At 33.5% G+C, this 24,522-nt stretch overlaps 1 protein-coding gene across 1 annotated transcript; it reads right to left on the reverse strand.

Moving 5' to 3' along the window:
• Nucleotides 1–3,069: 3,069 nt before the first annotated feature.
• LOC107891390 (DNA-binding protein SMUBP-2) lies at nt 3,070–11,005 on the reverse strand. The gene is made up of 7 exons (XM_016816177.2): nt 9,761–11,005; nt 9,206–9,514; nt 8,758–9,041; nt 6,584–7,615; nt 5,605–5,773; nt 4,340–4,497; nt 3,070–3,589 (listed from the first exon to the last, which is right to left on the reverse strand). The coding sequence occupies exons 1-7, from the start codon at nt 10,575–10,577 to the stop codon at nt 3,347–3,349; spliced, it is 3,012 nt and encodes a 1,003-aa protein (XP_016671666.2). The 5' UTR covers nt 10,578–11,005; the 3' UTR covers nt 3,070–3,346.
• Nucleotides 11,006–24,522: the final 13,517 nt, after the last annotated feature.

Consider the following 24,522-nt stretch of genomic DNA (forward strand, 5'->3'; position numbering starts at 1 on the left):
AATCCTAGAAAAACAAATCAATGGCTTGTTCAAAACGTAAGTTTTGCAGTGCTTTCTTCACTTCCTAAGATTTACTTGTGTGTGTTTTTTCTACATTGATAGTGCTATTTTTCTACTACCTTTATTTATCTTCTTCATTCACTATATTTTCAAATTAGCTTGCTTTTAAGACTAGTTGTTATTATTATTATTATCTAAATTACTCAACTTTCAAGTAAAAAAATAAATTGGAACTATCCGTACTCCCTCCCAAACTTATAAATACGAGAATAATGTACATCTTTTTGTATTGATAATAATGTATATACTAAACTAACTAAAATAAAAATATAAGTGGAGAAGGAGGTAACAAATATATAAATGTGATTCCCAAACAGACTTATTTATTATTATTTTTCATTCCCCCATTTCTCCCTTATTTTAATTCAACTCTCCATTTCTCCATAAGCATCCGTTACACTGCAACTCTTTTCATTGACATTTTCTCACATATCCTCCTCTTCCTCCTTACTTTTGCTTTTCATACAACTAATATAATACATATAGATAAATTTGATCCTAGAATCACTCCTTTGACTTGTTTCATCTCTCAACAAGACTGTACAAAATCCAAAACCATCTTTTGTTTTTATGTCAATGGGTAGCAGCAGACAGATTAGTAGTGTAACCCTCTTTCACCTCTCACTTCTTCTTCTTCTTGTTGTTATTATTATCCTCCCTGTCAGCAATGGAGCCATTTACAGAATCCATGATCTAAGCCTCACCAACAAACATAAGGTGATGATGATGGACTTGAAACACTTTCCCATCAATCTTCTCACCAAAGGTGTTCCCATTCCTCCCTCTGCTCCATCGAAGAGACACAATGTCCAGCCTGATGATGCCTTCCTTGGTTCAACACCAGCCAAAGATGGCCAAAGAGACTAAGCCTATGTGCCTCCTAACCCTTTTTTTATGGGTCACAATCAACAATGGTGCTCACTGTTTTACCAGTTGTTTTTCAGTTTGCTTGAGTGGTATGTTATTTTCATATTCTTGGGAACAAGAAATCATGATCCCAGAGTTTTTTGTCTTCTTTTTTTTTTTTTTTGTGATGAGCTTGAAATTTTGATATTTGTTAAAAGAAAGTTTGAAGAATTTTTGTTTATTATTATTTAATTTAGATTATGGAGCAAAAGGGATGGTGCATTAATTTACAAGTCCATTATTTCAACGCTAATAGATAACTGCTGCAATTACGATGATAGATTACCAAACAAAACGTAGCTACTCAACCTAAATCAGCTACTTGGATTTTCATTTCCACTTATCCTATTTTGTTTTGGGAAATTTATACATAATGTGAAATTTATAGATAAACTATTATTTGGTGTAAATATACACGTTAAATTTATATTGTTTTAATTTTGATTCAATTGTACATACAGACATTTTCATATTGGATTAATGTAATTATTCGTGTATGTAATATCAAACAATGATTATTTGATAATGTTATTATTGATATTTGAAAACTGAAATCAAATTAAAATTTTATTTATAAAATCGTACAAAATCAAATTTTATGAATTAAAGTGCACATATAGTTTTGATATTTATCCCTTTTATTTTTGTATAAGTTTGATAAACAACATTTAAAGGACTATTTAAGTATCATTTTAAAAAAGTATTGACATTTTCATGAGGGTAAATTATATAGATAGTCACTCAACTATAAAAAATTTTCATTTTAAGCACCCAAAATAAAAAGTTTGCAATTTAAGCACCCACGTTACATAGTTCGATTATTTTGGTCACTTCCGTTAAAATCACAAACTACAAGCTGACGTGACAGTTAAAAAACCTAGTATAATAACAAATTTAGCCCTCAACTTTTACATATTATATCGATTTAGTCATAATTTTAAAAAATTAACCCTCAAAATTTACAAATGTTATCAATTTGATCAAATTCTAAAAAATTCAAAGAATATACAAAACTACATGAATTTGCTATTATACCAGTTTTTTTAATTTTCATGTCAACTTGCCATTTGTGATTTTAATGAGAGTGACCAAAATGACCGAACTATATAATATAAGTGCTTAAATTGCAAACTTTTTTTTTATTTTGAGTGCCTAAAATGAAGTTTTTTTAATAGTTGGGTGACTACTTGTATTGTTTCCTTTTCATTATACTTATTATTTATTAAAATTTTCTTTTCTACATTGAAGGTGGGACAAATGTCTCATAGCTTGATTTTTGGACGTGTCGTGTTAATACAAAACACTTTAATATTATATTAAATAAAGTTGTTGGCTTTAATAAAATATTTGTTAATATGATAATAATATTTTAATTTATCAAATAATATCTTTTGCCAAAAAAAAATTAACTCCTCATAAGTAATATTGTTTTTAAAAATTATTTTATATATTCTTCTCTTTCACCCAAATACATAATTTAATTTCAAATAAAATAATGATTTATTTTGTTGCAAACTAAAACATCAATGATTTATTGGAAGCAATGTGAATATTTAAATATTTATTTTCCTGTTAAAAAACATGAATGCATCAACTAAAATATAATATTGTGTGAAATTAAAATACCAATTCCTTTCTAGTTACTTGCATGATTAAACTACAAAAATTCATTTTAAATAATTTTTCTTTTAGATCTGAGATTGAAAGAAGAAAAAAGGAAAATAAAACTTGAATTTAGTTATTAATTTCAACTTAATTAGTATGAGTATTATTATCAGACAGAAAAATGTAGATTTGAGTACATTGAAACTGAAATTATGAATAGTTCTAAATATTGGATTAAAAAGAATAAATATGATTAAAATATATAATAAAATTATTAAAGCAAATAAATAATAATAAGAGATGTGACAAATAACAATTTTCTTACTAATTAGATATAAGGTATTTAATGGATCATACGTGGAATCACTGCACAAGTGCGGCCTAGAATTTTATCTGTGGAATTGTTGAATCATTCTAAGAAAATCCAGGAACATGTACAATGTAACTTTACAACAATTCTAAATCAAATATAAAACATTTACAGTATTATAACTAAAATAGCAGTCAAATTTTCTTTTTGGGTTTTTTTCTTTCATTGATATTATTTGCAGTTTTGAAATGTATACAAATTAGGGTTCATCAAATGTGTAGTTCTATATACAACTAAATCGAGAAGTAGCAATTTTGTTCACAAAAATGACCATCTGTACATAAATTAATGGGAAAACAGATGCTGAAATAAATCCAGAGCATCTATTTCACAAATTGAACTTCCAAACAATCATTCATCTGAAACAAATTCAAAGCTTGGTACTTGAACCTGCTTCATGTCATGTTAACTGATGGATGGCAGCATTGGATCCATCCCGAGTCCTGATCCTCCGAAAGCACCGGGTTCAGCATGCTTCACCCTACCAACGTAGCGGATATGACGCAAGAGCCTGGCCAGGAAAGTGTTGTGGCAAATTGTTGAGCTATCGCACACAACTGCAACATGTTTACGAGCTCTTGTAATGGCTACATTCATTCGCCTACTGTCCCCCAAGAATCCAACGGCTCCTAGAGTGTTTGATCGTACCTAATTCAGCAGTAACAAAAGCATTCTAGTTAGGATTTAGTCCTGCATTTCTGCCGATAATAACTCGGTGTCAAGCAATCCGTGATTGAAGCACCGATTTAGAACACCATAATATCAAAAGAGCACGTAATTAAACTTACATGCTGTTTAAATCATTAATGGTTTTCCATAACAAAGTATCAAATGAATAACTAGCAATATTTTAACACAAAAGCAATGTTGAATTTGTAGATAAACTGAAAGATAACAATATTCTATAGGGTGTCTATAATGTGACCTTATGCAAGTAGGCCCTAACCACTATAACACTCATCACCTGCAACCTATGTTGCCTGGACTAAGATGTGAATGCTGGAAATGAGAATGTGTCTGGCACAGGAATGCTCACATTTTCTAACTTTTTTTTTTCTTTCAAGTAGTTGGAGGATCGCACCCTCATATTTATGACCAATATGTGTTGAACACAAATGTCACACATGTATTTTAAGAAAAATGAAGTCCGATTAACATTGCATGCAACATAGATGCTCAAGGAAACACAAAGATCCTCGTACATTGGTGCCATATATATGTCTAGAACCTAAAGAGAACTGAAATTTTACTAGCAATGAGCAAATTCGAGTGGAATCACTAGAAATAAGCAAGACAAAGACTATAAGCATATAGCTTACAGCAGGGAAGACATGATGACATTATCAGACATTTTGAAAAATAGACATAGTAATTCACGCAACAATAAATAAATAATACCATTGATATAATTACAGCATCAGCTTCTCGGCCCTGAAAGCTATCAATCGTTGCAACCTCGATGCCATCTGCCTCTGGAAACTCGTCAAGCCTGTCTCTTAAGAGCTGTACCTGAGCAACATAAGGTGATTGGACAGCAATTGCTGTTGGGCTAACACCTGCGTAAGAGATTAAAACAAAACTTAGTTTTAGACTTGGTTAAGCGAGGAAAGATCATAACACTCAGGACCTATTGGTCACTAGAAGGGAACATGGAAATGATTTGAAAAGAAAAACAAACAAAAAGGTGAAGTGGGTCATGGACTTATCTTGAGAGCAGGTGCTGTTTACCAGCTGATAAGTTAGTATTATGCAGAAGTTAATAACAGACACCGCTTTAGAACTTGTACAAAGGGAATGTTGAGGATAGAAAACTTCTTGGAAGAAGCTCTAAAGAAGACAATCCAGCATGAAAGATACGAGATATAACAAGGTGGCACAATCTTATTACTTTTGTAAATTTGAGTCATCAAAAGACTACAATTCCTACATCATATACCTTCACTCTTATTCTCACAAGCCCTTCATGTTCAAAGCCAAGAGTTTATTATCATAGGTTATACAGTTGATGGATGAACCAGCAGGAGCACATCTTGGGGGAATAAAATCTTAAAGATGATTGATAATGAATGCAAAAACATTTGAAGTCTATGTCTCCTGGCACAAAGTGAAAATTTAGGGCACGCAACAAAGGCAAAATTCTTAGTTTTTAACTGAGTTTGTAGATGCATTTCAACAAAATACATGTAGGAGATATCAATGAATGCTGCTCAAAAATGCACCTAGCAAACAACAAGAGACAAAGAACAATCTCCCCAGCTGACTACAAGAAATCTATTTGAGAGCCTATACTGTTGTAGCAAACGTAACATATTCATCTATATAAAACAAAAATGAGATATAATGACAAACAACTAAAACCCAAAACGACTATAGGTTGCTATAAGCGTAAAGACAGAGCATTCTTCCTGACAAGAGTGGCAGGTTATAAACTCCCAATCGAGGTAAGGAAGAAAAATATTCACCCAGACACAATGCAAGATTGATCATGTTCATACATGTCGCTTAGCATTCTCAAATCCAATATAGTTTGACATTTTTAGTACCAAAGAGTAGTAAAACTTGAATAAAGAATGCATCAGTATATGCAATTCAACTAGTTCACCAAATACCCGCAAGATTATAAGAAAGCACCATTAAATAAGAACAAGGATATGAGCAATCACCTGCATAAATGAGATAAAGGACATGTTGGACAACAATATCCGCTTCCCCTTCATTGAAAAAGGATCCTGTGCCTGCCAGATCTAAGTGCTCTTCACAGCCAACTGACAAACTCCCATATGGCATCCTTGTATCAAGTAACAGCAAGGGGCATTGTGTTATCCATGTTGGCTGCAAAAATGCAACAATATCATCAAAACTTTGAACCTTTTTTTTCCTTCTTTTCCTTCTCTCATCACAGAAAAAGTAAATAAGGGAAACATAAACCAATGCCAAATGGAACTGGTAAAATTATACAGAGAGAGAGAGAAAGAGAGAAATAATTAATATATTACTTTTTCTTGAATCCAATAAAAATAGTGTAAAAAAAAAACTTTCCTAATTCAATAAATGATTCTTAACTGGTGCCTAGAAGCACTGGTCAAGCGGATCCAATTAGAAGAATTCAATAAATTTGAATCCTAATGCCTTTTGAAACAAAAGCTTTAGACAAGTATAATTATTATTTTTGATGTAGATATTATTATAACCGAATGTGTGCTTTATTTTTTTTTCTTTGATATCAAAAAGGGAAAACTAGTGAATAGCAATCATACTAATGGAAAGCTAAAAGACCAGATACATGCATGGAAGTGAAGGGCAAGAGAAAAAGAGAAGAGATACATTTAAATACAAAAGAGGGTAAGAAAAAGAGAAGTTCAGATCATTAACTTAAAACAACAATTGAATAAAAGGTTCTGTTCTATTAACCTTTAATTAGTTTGAACAATTTTTCCCCTTTAGCATTTCCAGTAGCCATTACTTAATAAATAAGGAGGATTTGTCAACTGAGTGTAGCAGATAATTTTAGTGAACCAAAGGACTTGAATGTTATGGCATATGGGAAGAAACTCAAAAACAATAAGAGCTAACTCACATCTGACGATGAGATAGATCTATGCTCCATTTTATAGAATGTATCAACATGAATGGGTCTCATACCTTGACAAATGGTGAATCAACAAGAAGATGAGACGCAACCAAGGGAGAGGATTTCAGTTCTCCATCGTACATCTCCTTTGAAGCCCAACTGGCTATTGCATCATTCATTCGGTACTGAGTTGCTAACATAGTAGCAAGAACCCCTTCATGCAAAGTTGCAGCTCTCTCTAGCAAGGATACTCCAAGGCCACCTTCTAAAGCTTTACGGGACAAAATTACTGGAGCAAGTTGCCATTGATCACCAGCAAGTATACAGCGTTTGCCCTGCAATATTGGGATCCAACAAGAGGGTTCAATTGCCTGCCCAGCTTCATCTATAACAACCAGGTCAAAAGTATCCAATCTTCGAATAAGTGGATCAGCTGCTCCAGTGTTGGTAGAAAGCACCACCTGTGCGTTTGATAGTACTTCCCTCACTGTTTCCTTTTCCTTTTTCTTTAATGCCTTACCAAGCTGCTTTAAAAGCTGGCGTATTCCTGCAGCTAAAGAATCATCCTTTAAACAATGTCGAAGATCTTTTCTTAGATCTGACTTCTTCCTTTCAAACTCTGCTCGGTAATCTGCAAGCTTAGAATTGACAATCTCAACCAAAGACTTGGATGCTACAGCTGAAGAAATACGTGCTGGATTTCCAACACGAACTATATTCAATCCTGTATTGGAAAGTTTCTCAACCAAGTTGTCAACAGCTGCATTAGTAGGTGCTGTTACTAGCACTCTTTCACCTTGTTGTGCAGCAAGTGCTATAACTTCCTTAAGCATGCCTGTCTTCCCAGTGCCAGGAGGTCCTTGGACAACCATCACAGGTCGTTTCTTGTTTAAGCCTAAAGTGATTGCTCTTTGCTGGGAATCATCAAATGTTCCATTTTGTAACAATCCATCCAACTCTGCTGGCCTCCAGTCGGCCAAATCATTCTCCTCCAGCCATTCCACATCTTCCTTGTCTCCAAACAGTGTGGCCACAACAGCAATTGAAGGGTTTTTCTTCTGCAAGCCATTCTTCTGAAGTAGCATCAAGGCTTCACAATTGCGCTAAAAAACACACGAGAGGGCAGTTAGACATGGTAAGCAATATTCAAACAGAAAGCAAATATATTGAAGTAGGGTAAAGAAAAAGACTATAAGAAAGGGTTGATATATGTCTGGAATTGGTACTGATTGGCAATTCAAAAAAACTGTCCCAAGATTTAAGATGTCTTATCCATTAGCAAATTCCTTATGGCATGCTATAGACTGAATCATTCACTAGTTGCAACCTCATACCAACCTGAACCTAATTGAAGTTAAAAAAAGGGTGTAGACCAAGCCAAGAACAGCACCTTGAAACATCTAGCATCTTACCAGAAAAAAGTTCAAAACAGTCTATAGAAATTTTATTAGGTAATGTAGTAAAACCAACATATCAGTTCAGGTTTCAGGATTCTTCAAGATGTTGCTAAAGGCATTCATAAGTAATTAGCAAAGTTTGCATTGTGCCCCATTTTTGCGTTGAGATGAGGAATCAAAATCACATGTTGACCCATGTGTTAAGTCTAGACCAAAATATTACTAAGTATATTCCGTTAAAGATTGCAGTTTTCTAGCTTTTGATAATCCCTTGTACCTAAAAAAGGAAAGGTTTGCAAATGACTTTGTCACTATGATGGTTCCTTGAGGGATGCAATTATAAATAACCTAGGTTCTCTAGTCAAATGAGAAGGTATAGGTTCAACTCAGTGGTCATTACATAACAGGCGCAAACTTTCTAGAAAATTTCAGTGCCACCAGAGAGTATTCCAGAAATTAAGACATTACAAAGGATTGATATCAGAACCCTAGCAAAACCAAGCTTAATAATGTCCATGGATCTCAAAAAAGAAGGATAGCGAGAATACAAGAAGTACATAGCCCTGGCAATAACACTTTGTGCAAATATTATGAAGGAACTTCTATTTCCTTGAGTTTTGATAAAATTCTACATTTCATAATTATCATACAAAAACGTCAATACATCATACAAATTGAAAGCTATAGCCAATAAGATAGGAGTGAGCTAATCTTTGTCAAGAGGAATTTGGCAATACAACTAAGAGTTAACAAATATATCAGTGATTGTAATTTGCAAAACCACCATGTTCACCATCTAGGAAATGTAAGGGCAAAGAATGAGAAAAGAAAAGGCACTCATGAAATACCTCATATGTGAGTGCATCAGCCAGTCCATGAATACGATCAATACGCACACTCTTTCCAAAGAGCTTAGAGAAAGTTGGATCACCATGACGAGACTCCAGGGCAACACTGATGCTACAACCATCATCACCAAGGTTGTCAACAAAACCCTGGATGCAAGAAGTTGCACCTGCTCCCCTGCTGTCAGAAATTCTCACACAAACCATATCTCCAGGAGACAGGGTCGTAGGTGGCAATCGATGATTCCCTTCAACCCTAAATAACACCAAATGCATTCCACCTAATCCTGTACATAACGCAATTCTAAAGGCATTAGCAAACTAAACCACCATTTTTGTGACAAACTCCTAAATAGGCATTAAAAGGGCCAAATGGAAGCACAAACGTAGGGCTTATCAGTGTCATATAAAAGAAACAACCATTTGTAACAAAGATAAATTATTAGGTAACCTGTTGATGTGCTAACAGCATTCAAATTGCAAATGGTGTCACAAAGTTCTTGCTGAGCCTGGCCATGGCTAACCAAGAACTCAATAGGCTTTGATGAATCTGAACCCTCATCAAGTGTAGGAACAGCATCCAACTCCTCCTGAGTAAACTCCAGTTCTGCATCCCTCTCTATCCGGAGCAACTCTGACATCTGCTTTGTAAATTCGTCAATCCTGCCTTGCATGGTCTTAGCCTTCTCCAAATCCATCCCCAAAACACCTTGAACAGGCTTTGGAGGTGTAACCTTACGGGCAATAGCTCTATGCTGGGCTGCAAATCCATCATTCCCAGCTCAAACTCATTTTCTTACCAAACAACTGAATTAATTAATTAATTAGCAATATTCCAAGCAATATATTAAAACAAGTAAGTTGTGCTATATTCAAACTACTAAATCAATTAGTTGGCATATTCCAAGCACTATGTTCAAAGAAGTACTTTGTGCTATAATCAACCTACAGGCTAGAAATAAAGTTGAACATGAAAATAGTTCCAGCAATAAAGAAAAAAAGGAACCTGAATTAGCAAGCTCCTTAAGCAGCTTCCAAGACTCAGTCTCCTTCCAATCCTGAACCATAGAGTTTTGCTGCAACTCTTGAAGAACATTCCTCAATTCCCGCTGGAAATGATCAAACAAAGTCGGGTAATGTGTACAAGCCTTCAAACAAATTGCTTCAAGTCCAAGAGGTATGGGAATGGAATTGAGATAAGGCTGTGCCTGGATTACAAAGGTCAATCCAGGTCCCATCCTTTGTCTCAACTCCAAAAACTCCCCTTGCAACTCTGCTGACGCAAAATCTGAAGCCATTGCCTTCATACCTTCACTAATCCACTTAACAACCCTCTTCCCAAGATCTCGTCTGCCCAAAGGATCCCCATTTTGATACAAAGTTCTAACATTTAAAGCCTTAGTCTTTTGAACCTTCTGTTCCTTCTGTTTCTTAAACAACCCCAATTCTTCCACTAATATATTTGTCCTAGTGACACTATCGTTGGGCTTAGAAGTAGACTTATTCTCACTTTTGCTAATTTTTGGGTTGCTTCCAATATAGCTTTTGCTTCTAGGCTTCTTTTTTGTGGTAGTAGCAAACTTGCTGCTACCATGACTGCCACTGCTTTCTCCACCACCATTGCAAACAAGCTGCTTGGACTGAAATTTTGTTGAAGGGAAAGAATATCTACGGCCAACAAATAAACAAATAGATTTCAACGAAGAAGGAGAAGAAGAGAATGGCAAAGAACTCAAAAAGCTACTCTTTCGAACAGTCAAAGCCAAAGCTTTTGTTGTAGTTGAAGGAATATTTCCACAAAACAAGCACGAAGCTTTCTCCATTTCACTTGTGAGAAATCTGTTTTACTTTCCAAGGAAAAATACCCAAATCATAATGAAAAAAATCTAGTTTCCATTTCTTTTCTTCTCTCTTAGTCTCGGAGATATGATTCTCAATAGAATCTTCAAATATATATGCTCAGGAGATTTGTTTTTTGTTTTTTTTTTGTTTTTGGCTTTGTTTTCGAGTTAGAAAAAATGGGGTTTTGAATTTAAGCCTCAGAATGGATTTGAGGTGAATAATAAGAAGAAAATTGGACCTTTTTCTTCTTTAATATTAATTATATTTTCGTAACCTATGCTTTCATATGAACGTACTGCAAAAATACAGAGAGGCGCAGAAGAAAGATATTTAGGGGGGGTGTCAAAATCAAAGGAAGAGATGGAAGAGAGAGTGTTGTGATTGGCTACGAGAGATTGTGTGGAGAGGGAGTGTGGGGTAAACGTGTTGTATTGCTGTTCTATCTTTTTCTCTTTCATTGATTTTTGTTTTGAATCGCTGCCATTGCCGTTTGTGGTAATGAGATGGTGTGAGAAAACAGTTTCATGCGAGAGTAGACGTGTGCTTGTTTCGGCCATGGAAAATCCATTAGTTGGTGATGCCAAAATGGCCAATTGGGAATCTTAGGTTTCACAAAAATATCACTTCTTCCAATTCTAATCACTCGTTTAGGAAGGACGAACTACCAAATACGTTACAGCTAGAGTGGTTTTATGGGTCGGCTGATATTCCATTTTTCTACATCAAAAACTTGGATTCTTTTTTATTTATTAATATTGAAAAAGTAGAACTTTTTAATTATTTTTTAAAACCCTGAGTTACGTGGGCTTTGAATTCTTTACAAATTTTATAGTCCCTCCGTATCTATGAATGGGTACATGTCAAGGATCTCGTCACCTTTTTTATTTTATTTTATTAATTAGGTTAATAAACTTTATTTAATATGGTTAGGGATGACTAAAATTTGATTTGATTAGAAAAATTTGAAAAAAAATTTAAATTTTGAATTAATCGAATCAAATTATTCGAGTTTTGAGTTCGAATCGAGTTAGATTTTACAATTTGAATAATAGATTGGTATAAATACCCTTTTGCTCTCTGTCAAATTTGAAAATGAACAAATTGGTCTCCTTCTCAACAAAAATTACAAAAAATCAAAATAATTTTAAAATTTTTTAAATAATTTTAAAATTTAAAATATTTATAAAAATTTCAAAACTATATATTTTAAAAAATTATAAAAATTTAAAAGAATACATAAAGAAAGTTAAAAAATTAAAAATTTTCTAGAATAATAATTTTGGGACCTATAAGTTAATTAATGATTTAACTGTATCATACTAAAGTACTTTATTATTATTATTTTGCTTTGAATTTTTTCAAATATATATGATTTCAAATTTATGTGCTCTAACATGGAATTAGTTATACTGTAACAATATTTTAATTTAAAATTTTTTAAATCGAGTTAGGATGATAAAATAAGACTTATTAGCTCGATTAACTCAAATTTTTTTCACTCGATTCGATTGAATACTCACACCTAAATATGCGATGTCAAATGAGAAAATAATTTGACTTTTGTTGGTAGATATTGGGTAAATAGCAGCCTCTCACTCATACACAAATCTGGACCACTTTCCACTAAGACTTTCCCCTTAAAAGTTTAGTTATACAATCAAGTGGTTTATGTGAGTTTTACTTATACAAAAGAAATGCATTCTAACAAGTCTCTTACTGAACAAATGATAAATGCTACCTGTAACACCCGTACCCGTAACCCACGCTGGGGCGGAGTACAAGGCATTACCTAACATGATCTCATGTACACAAACAATCTCGAATCACCCAGACTCGGTCCAATTTAAATCTTTTTCAATTTCTACTTTAATCTTCTTATTATGGGCCTACGAGCCCCAAATCGACCATTGGAAACTAATCGGGACTATACCGGGTCCTTAAACCAACTATGAAAATTTTGTCCTTAAAACAGGGCACACGCCCGTGTGGAAGAGCAACACGCCCGTGTGACCAACTCGACATGGTCGTGCTGATGGCTCGTGTGACTCACACGGCCTACACACCTAAGGACACGCATGTGTCCTTTACCCGTGTGAAATTAATTTCTAATTCACACCTACAAGGGTTTTTACTCGGCCAGACACATGCCCGTGTTGAGAGCCCGTGTCTCTCACACGACCAGAACACATCTGTGTGTTAGCCCGTGTGCAAAAACCTAGGTATTCTGTTTCTGACGTCAGCATTCTCAAAATGACACACGGCCATGACACACGCCCGTGTACTAGACCGTGTCCTCCACAAGGCTGAGACACACGGTCGTGCCTCTGCCCGTGTGTTTATTACCATGCATACTATGTAATATCCTGATTTTGGGCCTAGTCGGAATAGTGGTTTCGTGACCACAAAATATGAGATAGAAATAATTATTTTATGATTATTTTAAGGTCTATGATATGATTGCATGATTGTGTGAAAATTTCGTGAAGAAATTTTATGCATAAAGTGCTTAAATTGAAATTAGGGACTAAATCGAATAATTTGCAAAACTTGCATTCTAGAAGTTTCTAGTATGAAATTGTTTTGAAATATTAATTAGGAGGTCTTAAATAGAAATTTTACCAATTTATAAGTCTATGGACAAAAATTGGACATGGATGGAATTTTTGGAAAGTTTAGTAGTAAGGGCATTTTGGTCATTTAGGGGTAAAATGAATTAAAATACAAAATTAAAAGCCAATTTTGCTCATCTTCAACCCCATGGCTGAATATAGCAAGGAGAAACCATGGCTAGGGTTTTTCAAGCTTCCAATCTCGATTGTAAGTCCGTTCTAGCCTCGTTTTTAATGATTTTTACGTTTTTAGAGTCCCGGTAGCTCGATTTAGCTTATGTTAGCAATAATTTAACCTAGGGTTTATATTTGGAAAAATACCCATAGGTGAAATTTGTGTATTTTTGTGTTTTATGATAGAATATGAGGTTTTAAATTATGTTAGACAACTTGTGTTACTCGGTTTTAAGTGAAAACGAGCAAAATGGCTTAATCGGTAAAAATACCTAATAGTCATAAGTACATGTTAGAGTGAGAATTTGATGTTTCCATAGAAGGAAAAAATGATCAGCATGTCATAAAACATAAGAAAATAGGCTGAAGTTTAATTTACGAGCTTTGGGGAAAAAGTGTAAATATGTGAAAGTTTAGGGGCAAAACTATAATTTTTTCCAAAATATGATTTTTGGGTCAATTTGAATAATGTGAGCCCTAATTAGACTATATTTTAAATGATAGAGCAAGGAAAACTGAAATTCGGGCTAAAATGGGGAAAATACCAAGTTGTGGACGAGATGGTAAAAGTAGCCATTTTCGCACACGAGGTAAGTTCATATGTAAATGTTGGTAACATAGTTATTATTTTAAATGTTTTAATGTTATTTAAATGATATTATAATTATTATGAAATATTATACTTGTGATAATTGTTTGATAATATGTCAAATTATGTGATATATTTGGAAAATGTGAAATACTACCGAGTATCAGTATCGGCATTCCGTAGAAGATGGTAGAGACACATGATTGGGAAAAAGGTCCCGTTGAACCTTAGGAATGGATTAGGATACAAGTGACATGTCACTAGGATATTTGGGCATCCGAACTCGTTGAGTTGAGTCCGAGTTCACTTATGGATGCGAATGTCCGAACTCGTTGAGTTGAGTCCGAGTTCGAGAGATGTAACTAGGCATCCGAGCTCGTTGAGTTGAGTCCGAGTTCACTTATGGATGCGAACGCCCGAGCTCGTTGAGTTGAGTCCGAGTTCGCTTATGGGCGGGTTACATGGTAGCTTGGCTACATATGTGGCACTTATGTGCAAACTTTCCATGTATCCGAATTATATTCCGATGTGTTCAACGGGTAAAGTTCTACTCAAATGGAGGAATACTAGAGATGAAAGGGACGTATTGGTGAGTGTTGTGAAATGGATACTTTGAACAGGTATGTACTTAACCCTCAGGTTGAAAAATCGATATAACAACAATATGGTAAGATGATAAATGAAAATATGATATGAATGTCTTGGTGATGATTATGCAAATGATGTTTTATGTTTGCTTATATGGTTATGTTACTTGCTATTTGCATGTGAACTTACTAAGCATTTATGCTTACTCCATCCTTTTCATTCCTTGTAGTTTTGACAAGCCAGCTCGGAAATCGGGAACGGTCGGAGGTTCGCTCACACTATCTGTATACCATCTTGGCATAATGGCTTGTATATTTTGAGTATGGCATGTGTAGCATTATAATCATTTTGTATATATGGTCTTATGATATGGTTATTGAGTGGTATGGAAATGCTTGGTAATGATTAGCCATTGGAATGGCTAATCATGATCATATTTGGTGTTATGTATGTCAAATTGCTACCTAATCCATGGAAACCATGAAATAGGTAAAATTTACCATAAAATAGATTCTAACAGCAGCAGTGATGTAAATTTGAAAAATCACTAAAAATAGTAGAAATAGAATTAAATGATGAGTATATTATGAAATTGAAGCTTAATGAGTCTATTTTCATATGGATTGAACAAAACAGGTATATGAATTATATTTTATGAGATGTTTAAATTTTTGTGAAACAAGGCCAGAGCAATTTCTGGATCCCCTATTCTGACTTTGGAAATTCACCATAAATTTTTCAAAAATAATTAGAAGTCATGATTTATATGTAAAGATTTATTATTGAGTCTAGTTTTAAGAGAAACAAACTTCATAGTCATTGAAATTCTGTACAGAGAGATATCTGATTCGTAATACACAGAGGTCAGAGCAGTCAAACCCTAAAATAGGGGAGACTTTAACTAATAAACTGTTCTAATTGGCTTGACCAAAAATTCTATAAAAAAATTAGTAAATAGATATATGAGTCTATTTTCAGGGAAAATTGACATAATTCGATTTCGAGTTTTGTAACTCGAGATATGAATTTTTAAGCGACTGTGTTGCAGATTGCTAGTTTAACTGGAAATTTTAAAAATAAATTGTTTGAGCTATTTAAGTAATGAATTAAGTCTGTTAACACCTCGTGTTCGACTCCGGCGACGGTCTCGGGTACGGGGCGTTACATACTGACTTGAAATTTTTACGTTCAGAGGACATACGGTCGGACTACACACACATGGGGCAGACCGTGTGTCACATACGGCCTAGACACACGCCCGTGTGTCTACCCGTGTAAACAATATAAGGCTATTTACCAAGCCTCATTCCACCCTTACATACCTAGTTCCATGCAAATACAAACCAATACCAAAACAAGCACAATTCATACAACCAGATCAGTCACAATAGATATTCATTCAACTATGAAAATGCATCTTTTATAAAACTCAAAATGAATATTAGCCATCAATCAAGGCTTAATACAAAATGAAAGGTTTCCAACCCAAACCAACACATTTGGCTAATTTTCAAAGTCACAAAATAATAAAGTCTAAACCCTATACATGTCATATTCAAAAATATAAATCCAACTATACCGAATGCTTCGGTCGATAGTGTGATCGATATCTCTGACTCCCGTGATCCTTTGGCTAGTTAGGCGGCACTATAAGAAAAATGGAAAGAAAATGGAGTAAGCATAAAAGCTTAGTAAGTTGCACATAATTAATTATACCACAACAATTTATTAATAATCAACATGTTCATAGCACAAGGGTGGGTATAAGCACAACTTACTCGTTACCATCTATACAAGTCACATATTATGTAATGAGCTCATATCTCATACATACCAAATAGGTACCTGTACCACTCACCATAAGGTTATACTTTTCTTTATTAACCTAAAATCATGACTCTCACCGTTGAACCATTCGGAACACTATAAGATATTCTATAAGACTTAAACACGGGGTAAGTTACTGATGCCATGTCCTAGACATCATCTTACACTAGCTCTTGTATATCTATGCCGATTCCATGTCCCAGACATGGTCTTACACTGACACATCTCCTAGCGATGCATGTCCCAGACATGTCTTAGATTGGCTTACGTTTCGAGGCTGATGCATGTCCCAGACATGTCTTACACTAGCACTCGTCTCAACACCGATGCCATGTCCCAGACATAGTCTTACACTGGCTCACACCAATGACCCAAATGTCATGGAAAGAATATCCGATTTACTTTCTCGAGTTCCAATGGGAATTCTACTATCTCAATGATCATTACACATTCTCAATTCCACAATCAAGCAATTCATGCCATATCTATTCAATGACAATTTAAACACATATAGTAGCAATGTAGTTGTATTATTTATATACAACTTTCCTTGGATTACAAAACGTATACGACTAGTCGGTTTAGTCGATTTGCTTGACTTTCCCCGGTCTAAGTTCAGATTTGACAATTCTTGATTTATATTAGAAAAATAAACTCATTTAGTCACTAAATTCAATTAAGCAAATCAAAATTCACATCTTTGATAAAATGACCATTTTGCCCCTAAACTTAAGCAAAAATGACTATTTTACCCCTATGCTCGAAAATCAATTTTTATCAAATTTCTTTGCATCTCAAGCCTACCTGAACTCTTTTTACTCTTATAGCAACTCCAAATTCATTATATTTCATACATTTATCAACTATTTTACAACTTGTGCAAAATAGTCCATTTAGGTGTTTTCATGCTAACACCTTTCACAAAAGTTGTCTATTACACTACTAAAACTCATATTCTTCCATAAAAACTCAGCAAACATCATGAATCCTTTCATGGAAAAACTCCAAACCCTTAACCATTTTGCAAAATAGACCCCTCATTTGAAAGCTTATGCTTCTAGGGTCTCAAAAATGTAAAAATCATTAAGAGAAACTATCAAAATCACTTATTTGAGAGGGCTCAAAGTTGCTGAAATTTTTAAAGCTTTCAAACCCCTACAATGGCTAATATTTTTGGCTAAGAAGAGATAAAAGATAATAGCTTTTCCTTTTTGTTTTATTAAAAAAATACAACTAGTCAAAATTGGTGACCTAAGCTTTACCTAATTTTGACATTCTCCCCAATTTGTCTCCCATGGTCGGTCAAGCTATTGTCTAAGGGTCCAATTTCCCTTAAAGACCCCCAATTTTTGTTCTCTAGCTATTTAACATCTTTAGATATCAAATTTGGACTTTTTCACTTTATGCGATTTAGTCCTTTTTCGCAATTGAGCTCACAAACGCCAAAGTTAACTTACCAAATTTTTCATGCATTCCTAAAAACATACTATAACATCAAAATAATAATAAAATAATTAATTTGACTCCAGATTTGTGATCCCGAGACCACTATTCTGACTAGGCCCTAAATCAGTCTGTTACACTACCTCACATCCAAACTACCTAATGCAAGCCTATCATATATAGGAGTTTTAGGCTTGCTAAGATATAAATCAATTATAATCAAAGTTCCCTATAAATAGCCTTAAAAAAAGGCCTATAGTTATACTAATAAATACTTAGATAAGTATTGAAAACTTCAAGATATCCTTGAGTCACTGTGATTTGATTTTGACAAAATATGAAACTTAGATTGCATTGAAACACTTAAATTTGATCCTTCTATGATTTGATTTCACACAGGTGATCTTTGTTGGGATCTAGTACCCTTAGTTTTTCATCATAATGTACTTGTAATTTTTTGAATAGATTGGTTTAATAAAATTTTATCATTCACATTAATATTGTTTGTATTTATCCTCAATGGTTTTTGCATACAAAGTAAAATGAATAAACAAATATCAACTCATTAATTACCTAATATTTAACTAACATTAAGTTGCATTATATGATTGGATCATAATGCGAGAAGACAACTTATATTAGTAAGTAATCTAAATGATTCATAGTCTAATCAAAATCAAACAAATCGATTAAAAAACAATTATATTGTTTATTAAGTTTAGATGGGAGATACATTGTCTTGGGCGTCGAAACAGATAACTTCTAGAAGATAAAGACATAGATGGGATTGACTAGACTAACAATACCTCGAGCATGGCTCAAGTAGAATAAATCCTAAATTCATTTATGGATTTATTCACTTGAGATGGTCATAATGTGGCTTACCTCAATCCTAAGTATGTTATGAACTATGTGTGCGTGACTTATATACTTTGATGTGTTGAAAGTCTGAGTTCAATTGGTAATAGAGCTAAAAATTGGTACATTAGGTATACGACTTCTGCATGGCGTAAATTCATTTATGATAATAGAACTCATAACCCAATAAAGGGTAAATGATATCCTCTCATTAACATTACACGACAGATCAAAAAGTGACGTGGTCATGGGTCATCTGCCTAGGATAAATGATTTAATTACTATTTGTTAATAATTGACTTTTTCACGAAAGAAGATTAATGGTTACCATAAAATAAAATATAATCATATTGGGTGAACGGATTTAACCTAAAAAGATTAAAGATATCCTATAAAGGTAACACACATATGGCAAGGTCATTGGATGAGCATCTAAAAAGTAGCTTTCATAATGACATATAATAGGGAGAGCTTAATCATGGTGCTTTAGTGGAAAGACTCATTGACTAAATAATGTTGTAATTAGTATATAAAGATTTAGAACTTAATTACAAATGATTTGAGACCTAATTACATATGTGCAATTAGTCCTTCCACTAGCTCGGTATAACCTTAATTGTAACATCTCAAATTCAAGATAATAAGTGGTATTATTTCGGGGCATGGTATAGTGGAATATAGAAAACAAATCGAAGATAAGTGTTACAAATGAATTTTTTTAAGAATTATTTTGATTTTAAAAGAGGAAAGTTAAGAGAATTATTTTGAATATGAGATATTGGTATAAAGAGGACCAAATTGTAAAATTGGAAAAGCTATGATTGATAGTGTAAACTGATCAAAAATAGGCCGTGATTGTAGAGCATAAAGATGTGTTAGATTGAACATTAATTTGGTGAGATCCATTTCGAGAATTAAATTGGAAAATTTGAAATGTATATGGATCTATGGTGCAAATTACCCAATGATGAAGAAATGAGTTGAAAAGGCATTGATTGTAACACCCCAGAATATGGGGTTGGAAGTTTTGAGAATTGTGAGTAAGGTCAGTGGCTAGATTGGACAATTGGGTTTGTTGTTGTGTTTTAATGTCAGAATGGGCTTGTTGGTCTAGTGGTTGGTTGTGTGTTAGTTTAGCTTGGGGTATTGAGTTCAAGTCCTCATGTGTGCATTGAGGAATTTGATTTACTTTTTTTCTTTTAAGTTTTAGTATTTATTTGTTTGTTTATTTATTTCTATTTTATTTTTATTTTAATAGGGTTATAAGAAATTTCAAAAGAAATAAAAATAAAAAGGGAACACATTCTTTTCCTCTCTCTCTAGACGTTTCTACCTTCTCCTTTTGTTTTTCAATTTCAAGATTTTCTTTTCTTTTATTTTTTTCTTTTATGTTCCTTAAATTAATCTCGGGTTTGTCATCGTCATAGTTGATTGACTGGCCTCGTGTGTTCTGTTGGATTGGTTTGAAATCAGGTCTCAGAGTTGGTTTGGAGGAGCGAATCGAACGATTCTGGTGGTTGCTATCGCGAATTAAAGTGTGGGTTTGAAAACTTTTCCTTTTTGTTATTGACGAAATTCTGATTTGGTTCTGTGAATTTTGACATGGTTTGTGAGTTTTTGAAATTTATCAACTGAAGTGTCATTATTGCAGAATCATTTGGAATTCTGTGTATTTTTGAATTATTCTTGAGTTAACAAGGTTTGGGGATCATTTCAACATCAAAAGCATGTTTTGTAGCCTATTTCGATGTGGTTTCGTGACTACATGGGTGACCACACGGGAGTGTGCCCCACATAAGTGGCTCACACGACTGTGTGAAATTAATAATTAGGGTTTTTGGGAAAATTTTAGTGCTACACGACTTGGCCACATGGGCATGTGTCCCAAACAAGCGTGTGAGATCTCCACACAGCCGTGTCTCCTCTGTTCTTAATTTTTAGCACTTTTGGATTGTGAGTTACACGGGTTACTAACATGGGCATATGTCCTCTCTACATGGGTGTGTGTCCTCTCCACACGGGAGTGTGTGGCCTTCACATGGGCGTGTAGACCCTCACATAGCCTAGGCATTTCCACACGGTCGGGGCACACGGTCATGTGGTTCTACCTTGCCAAATTTTTGTACTGTGTTGATCTATGACCTATTTGTGGTTTTGTATGTTTCGACCCTTGGCTAGGTCTTAGTAAGGGTAGTCGGGACTCTATTTTGACTCGGACATATCTATTATATATAATCGTTGCATTAGTTAAGTGGCTTGTTAATGTGATATTGCCTAATAAATGAGTATTTGCTTCAGTGGTTAAGTGATATGGGTGTGTATGTGACTGTCTGGAAACTATGTGCATCGATTCTGTAATTGATCAACTGATTATAAGCTTTTGTGTCTGTGTAATTGATAGTGTTTGGTGTGCATTCATGCATTTGCATTATGATTTTGGGTTTGGGATATGAAGAGAAGGAAGCCTGACCTGATTTTCTGCAATATGTCTATATAGCGGTTTACTGCACAGTACGATACTTCTGGCAGCTCAGCTGCATACTGTTACTTACGTGGCTTTGTTCCACATGCATGGTTTGTAGGGTTGGATTGGCCTTTCGAGGTCTTATGTGGTGTGCAGGGCTGGTTGAGCTTCTTATAGCTTATTTGTGTTGTGAATGGGGGACGAAGAGGTGTTTGGCTGGATGGGTCAGTTTCATGTTGATACTTTTGTTTTGCATTTTTTCTATCTGTCTGATTGCAAGATTAACGGTACATAAATCAATGTGTTTAGTACTGATGTGTCTGTTTTGGTTATGATGATTATTTGGATATCGGATTGCCATTGTGATATTTTTTTATTGTGGCACTTAATTTTTATTTTTCTGTCGATTCGATCTCACACTGAGATTGTGCAGCTATCCATTTAGTTTCCATTCTCATTTTCTGTTTCTGTAGCTACACTCAGTGTGTGGAGGTCTTGGGCAGCTACGTTTAGAATCAACTTTAAGAGAGAATGAGAGCACAGTATCCCCATTTTTTCTCAGGTAAATTTCGAGGACGAAGTTTATTAAGGGGGAAGAAAAGTTATGACCCAAAATTCACGAGAATCGGAAAAGTACATTATCGGGCCTCCGTCTTAGTAAATTGAGTTCGAAAATAATTATTAGGAGTATTTGTGAGTCTAGTAATGTGTTTAATTAAGTTTTAATTAGGTAAATTTAGCTTAATTAAGAGAAAATAAGAAGAAGGACTAGATTGAATAATGGGTAAAAGTTGAATTATAGATTAAAAGAAAATATAAAGGACCAAAATGGAAAATATGCCATTAAGTAATAGTTGAGGCAGCAAAACAATGAGAAAAATCTAAAGATTTTTAATGATTTAAGTTATTATTAATTAATATTAGAATATAATAGTATAAATTATTATTTAATTGATATTATCTTATTAAATTAATGAAATATATATAAATTAAAGCCAAATGTATGGTAATAATATATACATTTGTAATAAAAATAAGCATACAATTGTAATTCATGGATTTAAATTACTTATTATTTAAGTAAATAGATATTTATTATTTATTATTAAGTAAAAGATATTTTTTAATTAAATAATTAGATTATAAGATTTTTATGTGATAAATAAATTAAAACATGACAAATGTATGATGATGATATAGTACATGTGTAAATATAAGTAATATTACACTTATAATAAATATATTGATTATTAAATAGATATTTATTAAGATATTATATTATTATTAAACAAATAAAGCATAAAATAAAAGAAAATAAAACAAAGAAGGAAACCAAAACAGAATAGGCTATCCGAAAGTACCAGGGAAAAAGAAGAAAAGAAAGAAAAAGGAAAAACTAGGGTTTGGAAGCTTTAAACTGTAATTGGTAAGTCAATTAAGTCTGTTTTATTTAAATTTGATGTTTTAGAAGCTTTAGAACAAAGTTTTGTTGAAATTAAGTAGAGGTTTTGGAAGTTTTTAGGTTTTTGAACATAGTTCATGTTGAACAAAATAATGAATTAGGGGTTTAATTAAATGAATTTTAAGTTAGAATTGATTAAAGGATTAAATTGTAAACTAGGCTATAAGTTTTGGTGATTGAGGGATCAAATTGAAAGAAGTTTTAAATTAGGGTTTTATTATGAACACTTGATAGATAAGTTGAATTTGATAGGAATTTGAATAAGAATGAAGTATGAATTAAGTTAGTAAAGTGAATGAGTTAGTTAGGACCTAATTGAAAATAAGGTATAAATTGAATAGAAATTCAATTATTTGTTATAATGAGTGATGTAATTAATGGTATAATTATTTTAATTTCTGTAGCTAACGTAATACCGGAGACCTCAACAAAGAAAGGAAAACAAAAGGTTGACGAAGAGTAATTCGAGAATTATGGTTTGTATTTCTATAAACCGAACTTAACATTTAAATAGTTGTTTTTATTATTATATGTGTATGGAAAGATATTAAGGTAAGTATTAGTGTTTGATATTGAATGGAATGTATGTGAATTTGTGATTATTGTGAAATGAATATTGAAATGATTAATTACTGTGAATTGAGAAATGAATTAAATACCCTATTAACTGTATCAGATTGAGTCGGATATAATTGGCATGCCATAGGATTGGAAATGTTCAGGGATACTTCGACCTTGAGTCGATGAGGCACTATAAGTGTTGTACTGTTACTTCAACTTTGAGTCGATGAAGCACCTTGTGTGTCATACTGTTACTGTTACTTCGGTTTAATCCGATGAGGTACTAAGTACCGTACTGTTATTGTTTACTTTGGCAAAGCCGATGAGGCACTAGGTGTCGTAATGGTGTGTTGGTTGGATCCGTGTATCCGTCTAGGTTCGAGTTATGTTAATCGGGGTAAACTACTGTACTGAATGATTGATAGTTACTGAATAACTAAATTACTGTATTAAATAATTGATAGTTATTGAATAAATAAACTACTGCACTGAATATTTGATAGTTACTAAATGACTAAATTACTGTACCGAATAATTGATTGTTACTGATTAAATATGATTAGAATCATAAACTTTATCGAGGAAGAGTTAAGAAATTAACTATTGTTATGTAAATAAGGTTCTATAGTCCAAATGGATATGAGCTAATAATTGATTTAGGTATTGGTTTATAGAAATACCACTGAGTGCATACTCAGCGTACGGTTTATTTCCGTACGCAAATCAGGTACGAAAGTGGCTAACGACTCGGCATCCAAGTCAATCCCGAACTCAAATACGTGGTGATGTACTTTTTTCTTTTGAAAATGGCATGTACCTTGGTTGTAATTTGTTGTTATTTTGATACATAAATATTAATGATAAATGATGGTAATGGTTGTTCCATACAGTTACATATGTCTTAAACATAGTCTATATCATAGCTTTGGGCAATTTTGTTGAATGATAATTTAAATGAATCAATTAGAAATCTTATGTTAGATTGTTATAAATATAAAAATGTTAGAACTTTATATTATTAGTTTGTTATAATTAGAGATGTATAAATTCATGGATTGATTTGCTTGGATTGGTCTCGATTTGAATTTGCGGGGAAGGTTAGATATTTATAAAAGGGTTATATTGAGTTCGCACAAAAAAAATTTTCGGAGTATTCGAACAAGTCCTGATTCGATTCTAACGTGTGATTTGGACCTCGAGGGTCCATTATAGGGACTTATAATTAAATCAAGATATATATGTCATTTATTTTGAGTTAATTGTAAATTGTCCATTAGGTCCGGTAATGCTCTGTAACCCTGTCTTGAAGATGGTTTACGGTTAGAGGGTATTACATTTTTGTGGTATAAGA

The sequence above is a fragment of the Gossypium hirsutum genome, chromosome A11 (genome assembly GCF_007990345.1).
Source record: "Gossypium hirsutum isolate 1008001.06 chromosome A11, Gossypium_hirsutum_v2.1, whole genome shotgun sequence".
Classification (NCBI taxonomy): Eukaryota; Viridiplantae; Streptophyta; class Magnoliopsida; order Malvales; family Malvaceae; genus Gossypium; species Gossypium hirsutum.